Source organism: Haliotis rufescens, unplaced genomic scaffold, assembly GCF_023055435.1.
Source record: "Haliotis rufescens isolate VD_foot unplaced genomic scaffold, xgHalRufe1.0.p SCAF_7, whole genome shotgun sequence".
NCBI classification, from domain to species: domain Eukaryota; kingdom Metazoa; phylum Mollusca; class Gastropoda; order Lepetellida; family Haliotidae; genus Haliotis; species Haliotis rufescens.
In genome coordinates, this window is record NW_025964361.1 from 23,665,266 (window position 1) to 23,682,063 (window position 16,798).

Here is a 16,798-nt window from a genome sequence, read left to right on the forward strand (position 1 = left end):
TCACAGATGTGCAATGTTACCCCTACTCACGGCCATATCACAGATGTTCAATGTTAACCCTACTCACGGCCATGTCACAGATGTGCAATGTTAACCCTACTCACGGCCATGTAACAGATGTTCAATGTTAACCCTACTCCCTGTTCAACATATCTGCTTCATTGGCAGTGTGTTTTCCAGGTGTGATTCTCTTGCTTGTCTTACACCTCATGCTCATGTAATACCCTAATGGTGTACACTGCTGCGAGCCATAGTTTGTCAAGGCCAGAATACACTATTTACATCTTGCCAAAATATTACTGTGATATTGCTGACTACAGTGTAACAAATCATCTACTCACTCAGTTATTTATTCATCGGATTGAAAATAACTGGTGGAAAGGATGTTGTAAGATGTAACTATATAGGAGTTATCAAATGTTATATTGGGGATAACACTTTCTGAGTAAAGTACAGATTCTCATAATTATTTTGGGTTGAGTCCCGTCCCGGGATTCAAACCCACACTGCCAGAGTGAGGCACCTAATCGCCAGCACACAAAGTAAGAGATCTGTACTCAAAAAGTGTTATCCCAAATATAACATTTGTTACATTTGACCACTTTCTAAAAGGCATTGAGGGTAAAAAAGGGTTTCAACCCTCAGCTGCCCTATCGGTTTCAAATCCAAGATTGGGGGCGGTCAGGTAGCCAAGTGGTTAAAGTGTTCGACACACTGAAAACCCAGGTTTGCTTGCTTAATATCTTCAACTAGGCCTGTCATGTACTTATGGTTCATGTGACCTGTGTCATCCTCCAGAATTAAGCTGACAGCAGTATTCCAGCTGCGGTCTAATGGATAGAGCCTCTGTCTGGAGAGTGGAAGGTTGCTTGTTCAATCCCTAGCCACGTCGTACCGAAAGATGTTAAAGACTGTACTTGTTGTTACCCTACCTGGACTCGGCATTAATGGAATACAACAAGGACTCATCCTCTCAGTGTGATAGCTCTATAAAATGGTACATGCACGTACACAGACAGACAGACAGACACATACACACACACACACACACATGCTCGTTGTTACACATTTGCTATAGGTCAAACCCCAATTTCACCTCACCTTCAAGCCAACTCACTCCCATGGATATATACAGAGAAATTGTCCACGAATGTCGCATGCTGCAGGAAAGTGTACTTATAGTGACCTTTTGCTCATATTTGCATGTGTTATTTAGCTGGGTGCATGAATATCTCGATCTTGATGGGAAACACGTTTATAAGTCACTGTGCCAATAAATCTCAAATTAAACGGTTATAAATGTTTCAGTCACTAAACTGGGCTCATGTTGAGAGAAGTATGTGGCTAAATGTTCCCAACTCTCACAAACGAGCAGAATACACGGAACCCTTACATTTGACATTTCAACTAAGGAAAAAGTTGACCAGCTTTTTGTTTGGGATAATTTGACAGGACTTTTTCTGTGGTTGCCACTAAACGAGACCTATAGCATATTGCTCATTCATTCTGGCTCCTTGGTGGAACTCGGTTGTCATTACAAACTTGCACGGGCCACACGCAGACACTGTTTTTAGGATATGGCCATTTTCAACTTTGAGTTCTTAACTGTGATGGTGTACATGTGTTGATGTTGAAAGTAGCATCTTGTATGTTGACAAGGGAAAGATTCCTTGCTGATAGGCTACTTGAACACTTTCTGTGGGACGGTGGGGTAGCCTTGTGGTTACAGCCTTCACTTGTCACACCGAAGACCCGGGTTCGATTCCTTACATGGGTACACTATGTGTGAAGCCCATTTCTGGTGTCCTCCACCCTAGCCGATATTGATGGAATATTGCATATCACCTTACTCACTCACTCACTAACTTTGAGCCATGTTGAACCCTGCCAATGCTGGAAGTACATATGTGCCCATGTGATAGTATGCATACACAAATTAAAAAAATAGATGACATTTTCCCTCCTTGTAAATATTTGTGTGGGTTATGTTACCAAATGAATACGTTTCCGTGTTAGATGTCAAATTCACTTCCTGACATTTGGCGCCAGAGATGTGTTGGATGTGACATTCCTGGTTGCACAAGGGCAACCAACGGGGACGAAATGTGAAAACAAAATAATGTTCACAATTTACTTGTCCAAAGTCAACAGCTGCTTTCAATAATTTTGATAGATTTAGTTATATTTTCCTAATGACAACACTCTCACATTCAGATCAGATAAACTTGGTCTTCCCGAGCTCATCAATTACCAAGCTTTATCATGACCATGCACCAGCGTTCAAAATTCATGTTTCTCTGCTAACCTGAGCCTACTAAATTGGGTGGAGGACAAGTGAAACGCAATGTTTGTAGTCCTCAAGGACAAGTAGCATTGGAAGGCCCAGTTCTTAATGCTTCAGTTTTGCAACAAATTCAAACTGAATAGAACTTGACAGAAAAAGTAAACATTGAAACAGTGACTAGTCCTAACACAACTATTTCAACGGCTATGCACATCTCTTCTGGTGCGGCTGTGCACATCTCTTCTGGTGCGTTGGTCCTGGTTTCTTGACTCACGCCAACACTGACAGGAAGATAAGCATCACATACTCTCAAAATATTCAGATGTTTTCATTTGATTTTAGTTCCTAGGGAGTACCAGTATGTTCAATCATCTTAGGACCTTGTCATGTAAAACCTCCAGTGGATTCTGAATGTGATCAGTAAATTGTGGTTTCAGATTCTGTGATGTGGGGTAGCCTCGGGATTGAAGCTTTTCAATTCCTCAACAATACCAAAGACTTTGGTTTGATTGTCCCCATCAGTATGTCATGTGAAACCCCCAAGGGTGTACCTAGACCCACCAAGAAGGCCCTAATAAAAATTCCTAATTTGGAATTACATATTTCCCAATTCATTTAAATATAGTTCTAATTAATGTAATGGCCTTCTTAAGGTGACAAAGGAGGAAAAAGCTCTAAAGCTTGGTTTTACGTTATTGCATTGACTGCAATGAAGGCAGTCTCTTGATATATTACATAACGTAATCTGTTACTGTCGTCATGAACAATGACATCATATTGTAGTTTGTCTGAACAATGAAGTACTGTGATGTTATACAGCTTCGTTTGAGCAAAAGCTTTAAGAATTGCTAAAATGTATGTGTGCAAATATGGGAAAGTCGAGTAATATTTTGTAAAGCAGTATAAAACCATACTATTCAGTGCCTACTATAATGGTATAAAATGTAGATATATTTAACTAACACTTGTAGTTTAGCAAAAATATTGTGTACACTGGAACAGTGTATGACTTTTTTGTGCCTTATATATAGTTTCATCAACATGTTTCCGTGTACAACGTACACATTTGAATGTGTAGGTTTTAAGTCTTGATCTCATGTAGTTGAGATAATTGGATGCGATTTGGATGCGTCTATCATTGTGTCCTGCTTGTCAGGCTGAAATTGCTGGCTGGAAACAGATAATCTTGTTTTTGACATGGTGAAATTGTTCTGCTGGATGATAAAAGTGTTAGGAGGAAGTGAGAGAGGTAACTGGCTCTCTCGCCTGTCCGTAACAGCCATTAAACTCACAATTACAGGGACATTGACTTGTCATCAGACTGTCAGAGCGGTACCGCACAGAATGGATGGGTAACAGGGTCGCAGTAATTGCACCATTTGTAATGAAACATATTATGATGCATAATGTATTTATAAGGTGGAAATTCATATTATAATTCATGTGTCTTGACATACGTTTTACATTTTTCGTTTTAAAGTTGGTTGGATTTGGATCCCAAAGACCCAAAACAGCTATTTTATGGCAGGAATATGAACACATCCTGACAGCATCAAGAGTTGACTGTCAACATTTACCACAGTAAATCCATGAGCACTGGGTGCTGGCAGTCCAAGGCTCATAGTTTAACAGATTCTGGGATTCGAACCTAAGACCAATGCATGAATTCTGGCACAGATGTGTCCCTCAAGCCACAGGATCTGGTATGTCTAGGGTGCCCTATGTGTTTGCCCTTGAGATAAATGGGAAGAGTTGATAAGGGGCCGACCAATAGATCACAGGATGGGGGTTGTGTGTGGGTATGTGTAAATGTTTGAAAACCCGAAAATTTCCTCAAAGTACTGGAAAGAAAAGAAGTTGGCCTGGTTTTACCTCCAAAAAAAGCTTTTAACAGAAAATCCTGTACAGCCTAAAAAATACCATAGTTGAAAAGAATAATATGTTTTGAGATACTGATTGAAAAAAAAATAGTCTGTCTCCAACAAAACATCCTAGCCCTTACAACACCTACACCCATCATCCATCCCACCAAATGTTAAATGGTCTTCTCCAGTGAAGACTTCACTCTTGCACGGACATCTATACTGAATAAAACAAAGTTAGTTGACATGATTAAATCCCATGATGGCATTCAGGTTTAGCCTTTAGCACTCTGTACTATGCTACAGTAGACGTATACTGAACACACAAAGTTTGGGATCATGAATATTTTGGGGACATTATGCTGTACTGATTAACATAGGAGTTAATCATGTCAACTGCCATTCTTAACTGTCCTATTTTTATCAAGAAGGGAATTAATGTTGTTTTGCCAAGTGAAATCTGTCTGTTGATATGATTAGAGAGTGCATAAATATCACCAGTATGTATAATGCAGGCCATGTTCTCCCTGCCTTGTCTTCCAAACAAGCTGTGTCCCCAAGCCACTCCTGAAATATCCTCTCACCAATTGGCCTCTTGGGGAAGATGGCTTCAGATTGAGTTTGGCCCTCGAGAACACAGGAAACTAGTTTATGAGTTAGATGGTAAAACGGGTTTAATCCAAGGACATGTTTTCAACAATTCTATTTTCAGAAGTAATAATTTGATATGATCTTCAGGAGTAAAATGGCTGCTAGGCATGATCATGGTGATGATGAGGAAGAAAAGGCCATTGTTTGAAGTCAGATCTGTTTTAATATTTTCATCATTCATTGTTTGCAAGGTGAGCACATGTACATTTGTAGCCGAACAAATAGTCTCGGTGATGTCTTGCGATAAGGGGCTGAAGTTTTTTTTGATTTATCAAAACGGAGATCTGCTGGTTGCTGAATATTGAAAGTCCCTGTGGGGTTTCCAGCTTAGTCTTGGTCCCCAGCTGTCTATTCTTTTTGAAAGACAACTGAATGGATTGTGTGGTCACTCGGTGGCTTAGTTGATTGTGTATCATCGTGTGTCACAGCCAGGACAGTGCTCATAATATCAGTCTCTGTTGTTTCGGGTCCAGACAGGATTATTTGCAGGCTGCTGGAATAGGGCTCCAATAGGACTACAATAGGACTACAATAGGACAACTATAGGACTACAATAGGACTACAATAGGACTACAATAGGACAACAATAGGACTACAATAGGACAACTATAGGACTACAATAGGACTACAATAAGACTACAATAGGACAACAATAGGACAACAATAAGACTACAATAGGACTAGTATAGAACTACAATAGGACAACTATAGGACTACAATAGGACTACAATAGGACAACAATAGGACTACAATAGGACTACAATAAGACTACAATAGGACAACAATAGGACTACAATAGAACTACAATAAGACTACAATAAGACTACAACAGGACTACAATAGGACTACAATAGAACTACAATAAGACTACAACAGGACTACAACAGGACAACTATAGGACAACAATAGGACTACAATAGGACAACAATAGGACTACAATAGGACTACAATAAGACTACAATAGGACAACAATAAGGCTACAATAGGACAACAACAGGACAACAATAGGACAACAATAAGACAACAATAGGACTACAATAGGACAACAATAGGACAACAATAGGACAACAATTGGACAACAATTGGACAACAACAAACAACTGTTACAAGTCACTGCCTGGGATCATATGACTTTGCTGATGAATTTTGCCAGCATTTTGCAGCTGGTTTGAAATGATGGTGACTGTTTGTTTGTCTGCTCCAAGCTTATTTGCACTTTGAAGGCTGATATGATATAATTAGGATTATGCTGTCTTCAGCATCTTTGTTGGTGCACTAACTCACTTGGTGAATCCAGGACAGGACATTGTGAATATCATCAGCCATGGTCATGAGTGACAGCCACGTGACAGCCACGTGACAGCCACGTGGCACTTGTTCTGTTAGTTATGCTTATTCAGTAGTACCAAAGGCATACAAGGGTTTTTCAATGACATTTCACATTGATCAGGTTTTTGATATTCTTCCTATTTTATTCTTGTCTGAGAAATGAACAAGTCTGAATTTCTCTTACTTCTGTACTGTGGTCAAATATATTCATCAAAGGGACTCATCTTTTTTTTGTTTCATGTAAAGAGTGCACAAATTTGACAAAGTATAATATTATTGTGAAGCCCAAAAGGCCATCAGGATTTAGAAGATGAACAATGGGATGCCATCAAGGGACGTCACTTAATGTTTCTGTCTTGATTCTGGGGTGGTGTTTAACCCAGTGGTTCAGGTGTTTGCTTGTCTCACTGAAGACCCGCTTTCAGATTCCAGCCTGGGTTCAATGTGTGAAGCCCATTCCTGTGGTCCCTTACTGTGGCTGGAAGATTGTATGAAAATGGGGCAAGACCAAACTCCTCACTCACTGTCTTGTTTCCTGTTTCTGTTGTAACCTTCAGAAAGACTGTACTCTGTCAGTTGTATTTTAAGGGTTAGGATGGTGATGTTTTCACAAATATATTAATTCATACAGAATCACGCTGATTATCCTCTGGGGATTCCAGTTAAGAATTGGTCCCAGCAACCTGTCCTGGTCGTAAGAGGAGACCAAAAGGATTTGAGGATCACACTCGGTGACTTCCTTGTCCCTGTACCCCAGCAGCATGGATTGTTGCACACAATAACTGTCATCTCATTGTCTGGTTCAGTCTTGATTACTTACATGCCCCCATAATATAGCTGGAATATTTCTGTGTGGCTGTGAGACAACTGAAGTAGTGTTAAGAACTACATGAAACCCAACTCACTCACTCACTCACTCACTCACTCACTCACTCACTCACTCACTCACTCACTCACTCACTCACTCACTCACTCACTCACTCACTCACTCACTCACTCACTCATGATTCATCATAGATAGACCTGCATAGACAAGGAAGAGTGTTCTAACTGAGGCATGAAAGGCAAGTAGTGGTGGTCATAATGTTAACAAATCAAGATTTAAAGGGTTCCCTGGATTCAAATGAAAGACTATATTCCAGCAAACACTGAAATATGCCTGGGAATCGGCAATGGATCCAAAACCCCATAATTCAGACTCTTTCATATGACGTACTTGAATCACAATGATTCACAGCAAGTTTACCAGGGAGAAGGCGGTATTAGCAGTGGTGTGTGAATGGGTCTTTAACCAGAACCATAGCCCCAGGCTTCTGATGTTATCGCTGTCAGGTAGACTATCAGCCAAACCTATACCAGTCGCATGTCCCTTCATCGGTGTATTGTAGTGCCGGAGCCCACCTGATCATGTGACCTGCCTGCCATATACCTGGCGGGGGATCTCAGGTGTGACCTCGTAGGATGTTGGGGTCGGGTCGTCTCGTCAGGGATGAATGACAGCTCCCGATTGATATGTCAGTTGTATCATCTTATGACTGGGTAAAAAACAGCATAGATGTATTACTTGATAAAACTGTTATTTTTCGTGTCTCATTCTGCCTTGTCATTGTGGTGTCAGCAGATTTGTGTCGGAAATTCAACCAGCAGTTGTGTCACTGTGTTAGTGGCCTCCTTTGTGTGGCTGGAGTAAGCCTTCTTCTGATTATAGGGACTCGAAGCATTGCTTTATTTTATTAGGACAATTGAGTCATTTACTACTGTGAAGTTCCATTACATGGTGATGTGTTGTGTGGCTTTCAAGGGCTTGTCTTAATGGGAGAGGGCTTTGTTAAGCATTGTGAACACTCTTTTGTGGTTTTTATTTCCCAAGTAGATAATGCAGGGATAATGATAGACACTGAAGTTGAAACCACAGAAGCTCTGTCGGAAGGGATAGTCATTTGAGCTACAGCACTGGTCATGGCCAGGTGATTACCTAAGTCCATGTCAGTTTGTACTATCTGGATATGTAGTCATTACTTACAAATACAATTTCGCATTTAAAGAAAAGAGTTGTTTGTTTTTGTTTGTTCAGAACTCGAGGGGTTAGTTTGTTCAGACTCAAGGTGTTAGGTTATCAAGATGCCATTCAAATATACTACTCAAATGAAGTTAAGAACACTGGTTCTTTCATATTTACTATAGTTAATCTGTTATGGCTCGACAGATTGAAGGTAGTTATATCGAGGGATCTGGTGTTCTTTATCTGTTTATGAGTAGGATAGGTTTTACTTCTGACCATTTATTTGAAAAAAAAACCTGTTCGATGAAAAACTACATTGATGTGTGACTTAGCAAGGGTTGAGAACAGACATGGTGTTGAAAGATTTCCTTCAGGACAACATATGACAGTGATCCTTTCACACACACTTTAAGTGGCACATTTATTAATCATACTGAAAAAGGTTTAAATGATATGATCATGACTGATAACTCTTTCGTTTCTTCCAATCACTTGCAAGTAGCGAGGCTGGAATTTTGTACTCAGATGCAACAATGTAATTTTCGTGGCAGACAATTTTATTTCTTTTCTCCTTGGTTTGAAGCATATATTTCGTGCATTTTCTGAGACGCTCTTTTGTGTTGATAGAATCCCAACCCCCACCCAGAAAATAAAACTGTCGGTCCCTAACACTCAATAAAATGTGTTATAGGTCACAAGCATGCAAGTGTTGAAGAAAACCAATACAAGATGTGATGTTCAAACCTAATCAGGGGATACTGGGAATCTTGAAGCACGCTGCTATAGTATTTGAATCTAGGGACCCCTTACACTTTTATCTTTTGGAATTAGATCCCTTGACTTTCATGCCCAATTTCAATCATTTCAGCTGTCATCATTTCTAAGTTTATGTAAATCTTGTTTGACGAAAAGGATCCTTGTAATACTGCCAGCTTTGAACTTGGATAATAATAATTGGTTCTTTTTCAAAGGTAATCATTTGTCACTTCTGTCAAAGAATAAGAACAAACTGTAGGGTTTACGTTCAAAGTTGCTCTGACTAGGACTGCGGAAAGTATGACCCGAGAAAGTCATAAAATGCACAGTGACACAAATGATCAAAACTTGGTTCCACTTCAAACGTGACGAGATGAAAGAGACATGGCCAAAATGAGCAAGCTTTTATGACATTCCCATTCAATCTATAATGGAGGGTTCACATAATACCTATTGCTATACATCTATGTGCCACTGTAGTTAAATCCAGGCTGTTTCTGCAGCTGTTTTTTTCAGAAGTTTGTACTAGCCCCGGGAGGAAAGTTCTTACCCTGGATCTTCCTTTGGACATGGCCCCAACTGGGTGGGGAGGGATATACCTTGGGACATGGCCCCAACTGGGTGGGGAGGGATCTACCTTGGGACATGGCCCCAACTGGGTGGCTAGGGATCTACTTTGGGACATGGCCCCAACTGGGTGGCTAGGGATCTACCTTGGGACATGGCCCCAACTGGGTGGCTAGGGATCTACCTTGATACATGGCCCCAACTGGGTGGGGAGGGATCTACCTTGATACATGGCCCCAACTGGGTGGCTAGGGATCTACCTTGGGACATGGCCCCAACTGGGTGGGCAGGATGTTGCCGGGGCTGGTTGATCCAGCAGTCTAACCAAAGACACACCTCATTATAAATTAACCTTCGCCTCAAATATTGTCCAGTGCTTTTCTCACTTGAGGTTTATATTTGAAAATGATGATAAGAGGCTGAGTGTGTCACAGGGCAGTGTGTGCATTTCATTATGGTCCACGTTTCTGCTTGGCTGAGCCTGTTTGTGTAGGAAACATATCATTTGAAGCTTTTGTGCTGCACTTTTGTTGGTAGCTCAAGGATCAATTTAATTTTGAAGCATGCACTTCTCTTTGCTCATTTCATCTGATGACAGGTGCCAATCAAACAGGAACTAACCCTTGAGATTCTGTAAAGCAAATTACGAAATGTTGGTTAAGTGAAAGTACACATCAACTTGAAGGTGTGTTTGATGTGATCAGGCTTTAAAGGGAGGATAAATTATGATAGTCGAATGATTAAGGAAGTATGGAAGGTATGGTGTGATCTAGATAGGAATGATGTGTGTGTAGTAGATACAAGGTGATGTGAGCTGGGGGAGTCTGGGTAGCCTCTGGATGGATGGACGGACATGGCACAAAGACCTTCATGCCTACTGCCAGTGTTACAGAGAGTTGTCTTAGACGCCGCAGTTCACTGTACAGAGTTGCTTCCCTTAGGCCTGCCAGAAACCTCTGAATGTCAGTTTAAGATTCACTCTGTTTATGTTTTAAAGTTTATCAACACCATGCCTGTGCTCAAGGGTTTCACCAAAGTGGTAAACGTCTAAGACCTGCACCACTTTGGGCTTTCCTCCCACAGTAAGCTGACCCCATGGTATAACTCAAGCACAGTTCAAAGCAGTTTTTAACCAAACTCTCTCACTCACTCCACGTGTACCATCATCCATTATCCCTATCATTTCCCTATTCGGATAACCAGAGAAAGAATCAGATGGTTGCAATGGTCAATAGTGTTTTCACAGTGGCTTGGGTTGTTGCTCTTGTTGTCAATCTAACTTCAGGTTTGCCTGGGCCAGAGTTGGTTATTGATGGACCTTCATGATTAGACTGGAGTACTGCTGACTGGCAACACAACATTCACTCACAATAACCTGATGTTGTTGATACCTCAGGGTCAGAAGTCAAATATAGCACAGTAGTCTCCCTCTTTTCATTTTGCTTCTGGTGGAGAAAGAAATATATTTAGTCATCTGACTGCACTGGTTGACCTGGTGGTCTGGAACCTCCATCGGAAGGATAAACGTGTAGGCAGCCATTTATACAAAATGGTGAGGTAGATTTGGATATTGTATGCTTTGCCTTTTCCAATTTCAAAAGTGTCTTTAATATTTGAAAAAAGATGTTTATGTATTGTGTGCTTGCTGAGTGCATTGGTACAGGTGTTTGGAAGGAAGATGGCTGTTGTCAGAATGATGGGTGGTCACGGTGTCAGAATGATGGCTGTTGGTGTTGTCAGAATGATGGGTGGTCATGGTGTCAGAATGATGGTTGTTTGTGTTGTCAGAATGATGGCTGCTGGTGTTGTCAGAATGATGGCTGTTTGTGTTGTCAGAATGATGGCTGTTGGTGTTGTCAGAATGATGGCTGTTGGTGTTGTCAGATTGATTGCTGTTTGTGTTGTCAGAATGATGGCTGTTGGTGTTGTCAGAATGATGGCTGTTGGTGTTGTAAGAATGATGGCTGTTCATATTGTCTTGGTGTCAGAATGATGGCTGTTCGTGTTGTCTTGGTGTCAGAATGATGGCTGTTTGTGTTGTCAGAATGATGGCTGTTCGTGTTGTTTTGGTGTCAGAATGATGGCTGTTTGTGTTGTCAGAATGATGGCTGTTCGTGTTGTTTTGGTGTCAGAATGATTGCTGTTTGTGTTGTCAGAACGATGGCTGTTTGTGTTGTCAGAATGATGGCTGTTCGTGTTGTTTTGGCGTCAGAATGATTGCTGTTTGTGTTGTCAGAATGATGGCTGTTTGTGTTGTCAGAATGATGGCTGTTTGTGTTGTCAGAACGATAGGTGGTCGTGGTGTCAGAATGATGGGTGGTCGTGGTGTCAGAATGATTGCTGTTTGTGTTGTCAGAATGATGGCTGTTGGTGTTGTCAGAATGATGGCTGTTTGTGTTGTTTTGGTGTCAGAATGATTGCTGTTTGTGTTGTCAGAATGATGGCTGTTGGTGTTGTCAGAATGATGGCTGTTTGTGTTGTCAGAACGATAGGTGGTCGTGGTGTCAGAATGATGGCTGTTCGTGTTGTCTTGGTGTCAGAATGATGGCTGTTCGTATTGTCAGAATGATAGCTGTTCATGTTGTCTTGGTGTCAGAATGATAGCTGTTCATGTTGTCTTGGTGTCTGAATGATGGCTGTTCGTGTTGTCTTGGTGTCAGAATGATGATAGCTGGTGATATCTTGCTTCAGTTTGTGGACCTGGGCCGCATCACATCAATAGAGAACAATCACAAGAATGTGGACATGGCGCGGCAGGGGCAGGAAGTGTGTATCAAGATAGAGTCCCTCCCAGGGGACACGCCCAAAATGTATGGCCGGCATTTTGACCACACAGACATCCTTGTAAGCAAGGTGAGTTAAAACTGAGTTGATGAAGCAAACAATTGTTGAAGGTGAGAGAGTTGTGATTTTGACACTTTTTTAAAAATTTCAGCTGAATGAAAGAAGGGAACAAAATGGAGCAGGTTTTGACTTTTCCTGCTTGTTGAAAATTTTGAACATAGGTGTTGACCAAGATTCATTGGTAGGGTCAAGTTAGGATTCAAACCCAGAAATACAGTACCTTGGTAGCTGAGGCTTTGAGAAACCCCAATTATGTTTCTAGGTTCGAAATCTGTTGCACTGAATGTCTGCAGAGTTTATTTACCACAATGTTGGAAAATATTTAGAATTGATAACATGTATCAGTAGTTCTTGACAAGAAATCTTAAGCTTAAGGTTGTGTTTTTGTTGTGTTTGAAAGATTCTTAGCATTTTACATGTGTTTAATACAAACATCTTGTTTATCATCTTCCGCACACATGACCACTGCCAAATACCTGAGATATAGGGATTCTTTCACAATTTTATCATTTAAGCAAAATGTTTTAAGTCTCAACAGGTCTCTGTATTTCATGGTGCCTTTGAGAAAAAGTAAAACTGTCAACATGTGAAACTCCAGACCAGTGAAACTCCAAACAAGTGAGACTCACCACACGTGAGACATGTTTTTTGGCTGAGCTTTTCTGGTCCGAAATAACTTTGTGAGACTCTGACTTCGGACAAGTGACTTGAGTTACAGACTGGAATTCTTGGAACCCTAGTTTATCTGGGCCAGGCTTAATACCCACTTAATGGTGTTAACCAAATAAGCAAACAAATAAACAAGCCTGCAACCTCACTGGACATGACTGAAATACTCTTGTCAGTGGTTTCAAAACCCAATCCTCTCACTCATCAACTGCAACAACCACTCCAACTGCCACTACCCCTATCACTACAAACATCACTTCTTTCACTTCTATTGTATGAAATCTGTAATGCCATAATTTAAAGACTCCTTGAATGGACAACCATTAGTTTACTGTTCCAATCCACCCGCCTCTTGGCAGCCTGCTAAGCTGTCTGTGTGCATGGGACACCCCACAACAACAACCTATAGTCACGCTCCCATAGAGGGGGTTGTTATCATTGCATTAGCGTTGTGGGAACTCCGAGATGGGAGTAAGGTGGGGTAACCAAGATGGGAGCGAGATGGAGATGGGAGTAAGGTGGGGTAACCAAGATGGGAGTGAGATGTAGATGGGAGTAAGGTGGCGTAACCAAGATGGGAGGGAGATGGAGATGGGAGTAAGGTGGGGTAACCAAGATGGGAGCGAGATGGAGATGGGAGTAAGGTGGGGTAACCAAGATGGGAGCGAGATGGAGATGGGAGTAAGGTGGGGTAACCAAGATGGGAGGGAGATGGAGATGGGAGTAAGGTGGGGTAACCAAGATGGGAGGGAGATGGAGATGGGAGTAAGGTGGGGTAACCAAGATGGGAGGGAGATGGAGATGGGAGTAAGGTGGGGTAACCAAGATGGGAGCGAGATGGAGATGGGAGTAAGGTTGGGTAACCAAGATGGGAGCGAGATGGAGATGGGAGTAAGGTGGGGTAACCAAAATGGGAGCGAGATGGAGATGGGAGTAAGGTGGGGTAACCAAGATGGGAGCGAGATGGAGATGGGAGTAAGGTGGGGTAACCAAGATGGGAGCGAGATGGAGATGGGAGTAAGGTGGGGTAACCAAAATGGGAGCGAGATGGAGATGGGAGTAAGGTGGGGTAACCAAGATGGGAGCGAGATGGAGGTGGGGTAACCAAGATGGGAGCGAGATGGAGATGGGAGTAAGGTGGCGTAACCAAGATGGGAGCGAGATGGAGATGGGAGTAAGGTGGGGTAACCAAGATGGGAGGGAGATGGAGATGGGAGTAAGGTGGGGTAACCAAGATGGGAGGGAGATGGAGGTGGGGTAACCAAGATGGGAGGGAGATGGAGGTGGGGTAACCAAGATGGGAGGGAGATGGAGATGGGAGTAAGGTGGGGTAACCAAAATGGGAGCGAGATGGAGGTGGGGTAACCAAGATGGGAGGGAGATGGAGGTGGGGTAACCAAGATGGGAGGGAGATGGAGATGGGAGTAAGGTGGGGTAACCAAGATGGGAGCGAGATGGAGATGGGAGTAAGGTGGGGTAACCAAGATGGGAGGGAGATGGAGATGGGAGTAAGGTGGGGTAACCAAAATGGGAGCGAGATGGAGGTGGGGTAACCAAGATGGGAGCGAGATGGAGGTGGGGTAACCAAGATGGGAGCGAGATGGAGATGGGAGTAAGGTGGCGTAACCAAGATGGGAGGGAGATGGAGATGGGAGTGAGGTGGGGTAACCAAGATGGGAGGGAGATGGAGATGGGAGTAAGGTGGGGTAACCAAGATGGGAGGGAGATGGAGATGGGAGTAAGGTGGGGTAACCAAGATGGGAGGGAGATGGAGATGGGAGTGAGGTGGGGTAACCAAGATGGGAGGGAGATGCGGTAACAGAGATGGGAGTGAGGTGGGGTAACTGAGATTGGAGCGAGGTTGGGTATCCGAGATGGGAGCGAGGTGGGGTATCCGTGATGGGAGTGAGGTGGGGTAACCAAGATGGGAGCGAGATGCGGTAACAGAGATGGGAGAGAAATAGGAGCGAGGTGGGGTAACCAAGATGGGAGCAAGGTGAGGTATCCGAGATGGGAGCGAGGTGGGATAACCAAGATGGGAGCGAGATGCGGTAACAGAGATGGGAGAGAAATAGGAGCGAGGTGGGGTAACCAAGATGGGAGCAAGGTGAGGTATCCGAGATGGGAGCGAGATGGGGTATCCAAGATGGGAGTGAGGTGGGGTAACCGAGATGGGAGCGAGGTGGGATAACCAAGATGGGAGCGAGATGCAGTAACAGAGATGGGAGCGAGGTGGGATAACCAAGATGGGAGCGAGATGCAGTAACAGAGATGGGAGAGAGGTGGGGTAACCGAGATGGGAGCGAGGTGGGCTATCCGAGATGGGAGCGAGCTGGGGTATCCGTGATGGGAGCGACCTCGGGTAACCGAGATGGGAGCGAGCTGGGGTAACCGAGATGGGAGCGAGATGGTGCAGATCATACCTCAATCACTGGATTGTCTGGTCCATTCTTGATTATTTACAGAACACAGGGGGCAGTGGGGTAGCCTTGTGGGTAAAGCATTCGCTCATCACCCCGAAGACCTGGGTTCAATTCCCCACATGGGTACAAAGTATGAAGCCCATTTCTGGTTTCCCCTGCCATGAAATTGCTGGAATATTCCAAAAAGTAGCATAAGACCATGCTCACTCACTCACTCACTCACTCACTCACTCACTCACTCACTCACTCACTCACTCACTCACTCACTCACTCACTCACTCACTCACTCCAGACTACAGTCGTAAGGCTGGAAAGGTGAAGAATGGCAGCATTTGCATGAAATCAACAAAACATGCTGATTACCAAGTGCGTAAGTAGAAGGAAGGAATATGTCAATGAGGCAGCCCTTTGACATTCTAATCAGTTTATATTACCAGGCTATGCTCCCTTAATGTGGAAGAGGTCATGTTGAGAACACACGTTTCTTGATGTGTATAGAATGTACCCAGTGACCTCATGGTGTGGGTGGGGCCGTTTGACCTTGCTCTTAACACAGGGCATGGAGTATGGAGGATCTTAAGGGGGGAACTTGTAGGGGAGCATCTTAGGAGTTTATTATTGTTGGTTGTATTGCTTCAATTTAGATAAGTCTTGTCATTGGAGAAAATCAAGAACGTGAATGCAGGGATTTAAATAGACCTGCTCAGAGTCTGATATATTCGGCCCCAAGTTGGCAGCAAATGTCAGTAAAATTTCCCAGATTGTAACTACACATTTCTCAATTGTCAACATCAACTAAATTTGTGGCATTGTAGAGATAAATTGTATTTCACTGATAATTCTCCCGACTTGCCTACCGGGCGCTTAGTTTAGGACCGCATATAAATCCCTGGATGGGTATTACTTGAAGACGGACAACATAATACTCTTGGTCCTACAGTCATGCGACATTTTTGTCATCGAATAATGGTCAGGAATTGTTATCTTTTGTTGAATTGTAATGTTTTCCTTGATTCAGAGATTCTAAATTTCATTGTATTTCATTGTGTCACGGTGACATGTTTGCTATTATGAAAAAACAATATACACTAAATCATGTTTAAAATGGACACGCATATAATAAACTGACAAATTGTGTTATGGTATACAATATCATTAAAATCAGGGGGCACGAGTGGCCCAGTCATCTAACCCCGCTCACTCACTCATTAATTAATATTAGGTGGGCACAGCTAGCCCAAGTGGGCACGCCAGAAAGCTATTATCATGGGTTCGAGTCCAGGTTCGCCCTAATTAAGGTGACATGACATGCCATGATGTAACTGGAATACTGTTAATAGTGGCGTTGAACCCAACTCACTCACTCATTAAAATGAGTTCTTAGTGCTCTTTAACTGCTATGCATAGAACT

At 42.7% G+C, this 16,798-nt stretch overlaps 1 protein-coding gene across 3 annotated transcripts in view; it reads left to right on the forward strand.

Annotated features, from left to right (window-relative positions):
• Nucleotides 1-16,798, forward strand: part of LOC124137459 (eukaryotic translation initiation factor 5B-like) — a 130,024-nt gene that overhangs the window by 98,981 nt on the left and 14,245 nt on the right. For all 3 annotated transcript variants that reach the window (XM_046503755.2, XM_046503757.2, XM_046503756.2), the window contains exon 24: nucleotides 12,143-12,304. In XM_046503755.2, coding sequence (XP_046359711.2) covers nucleotides 12,143-12,304 — 162 coding nt within the window. The remainder of the gene's footprint in view (nucleotides 1-12,142; nucleotides 12,305-16,798) is intronic.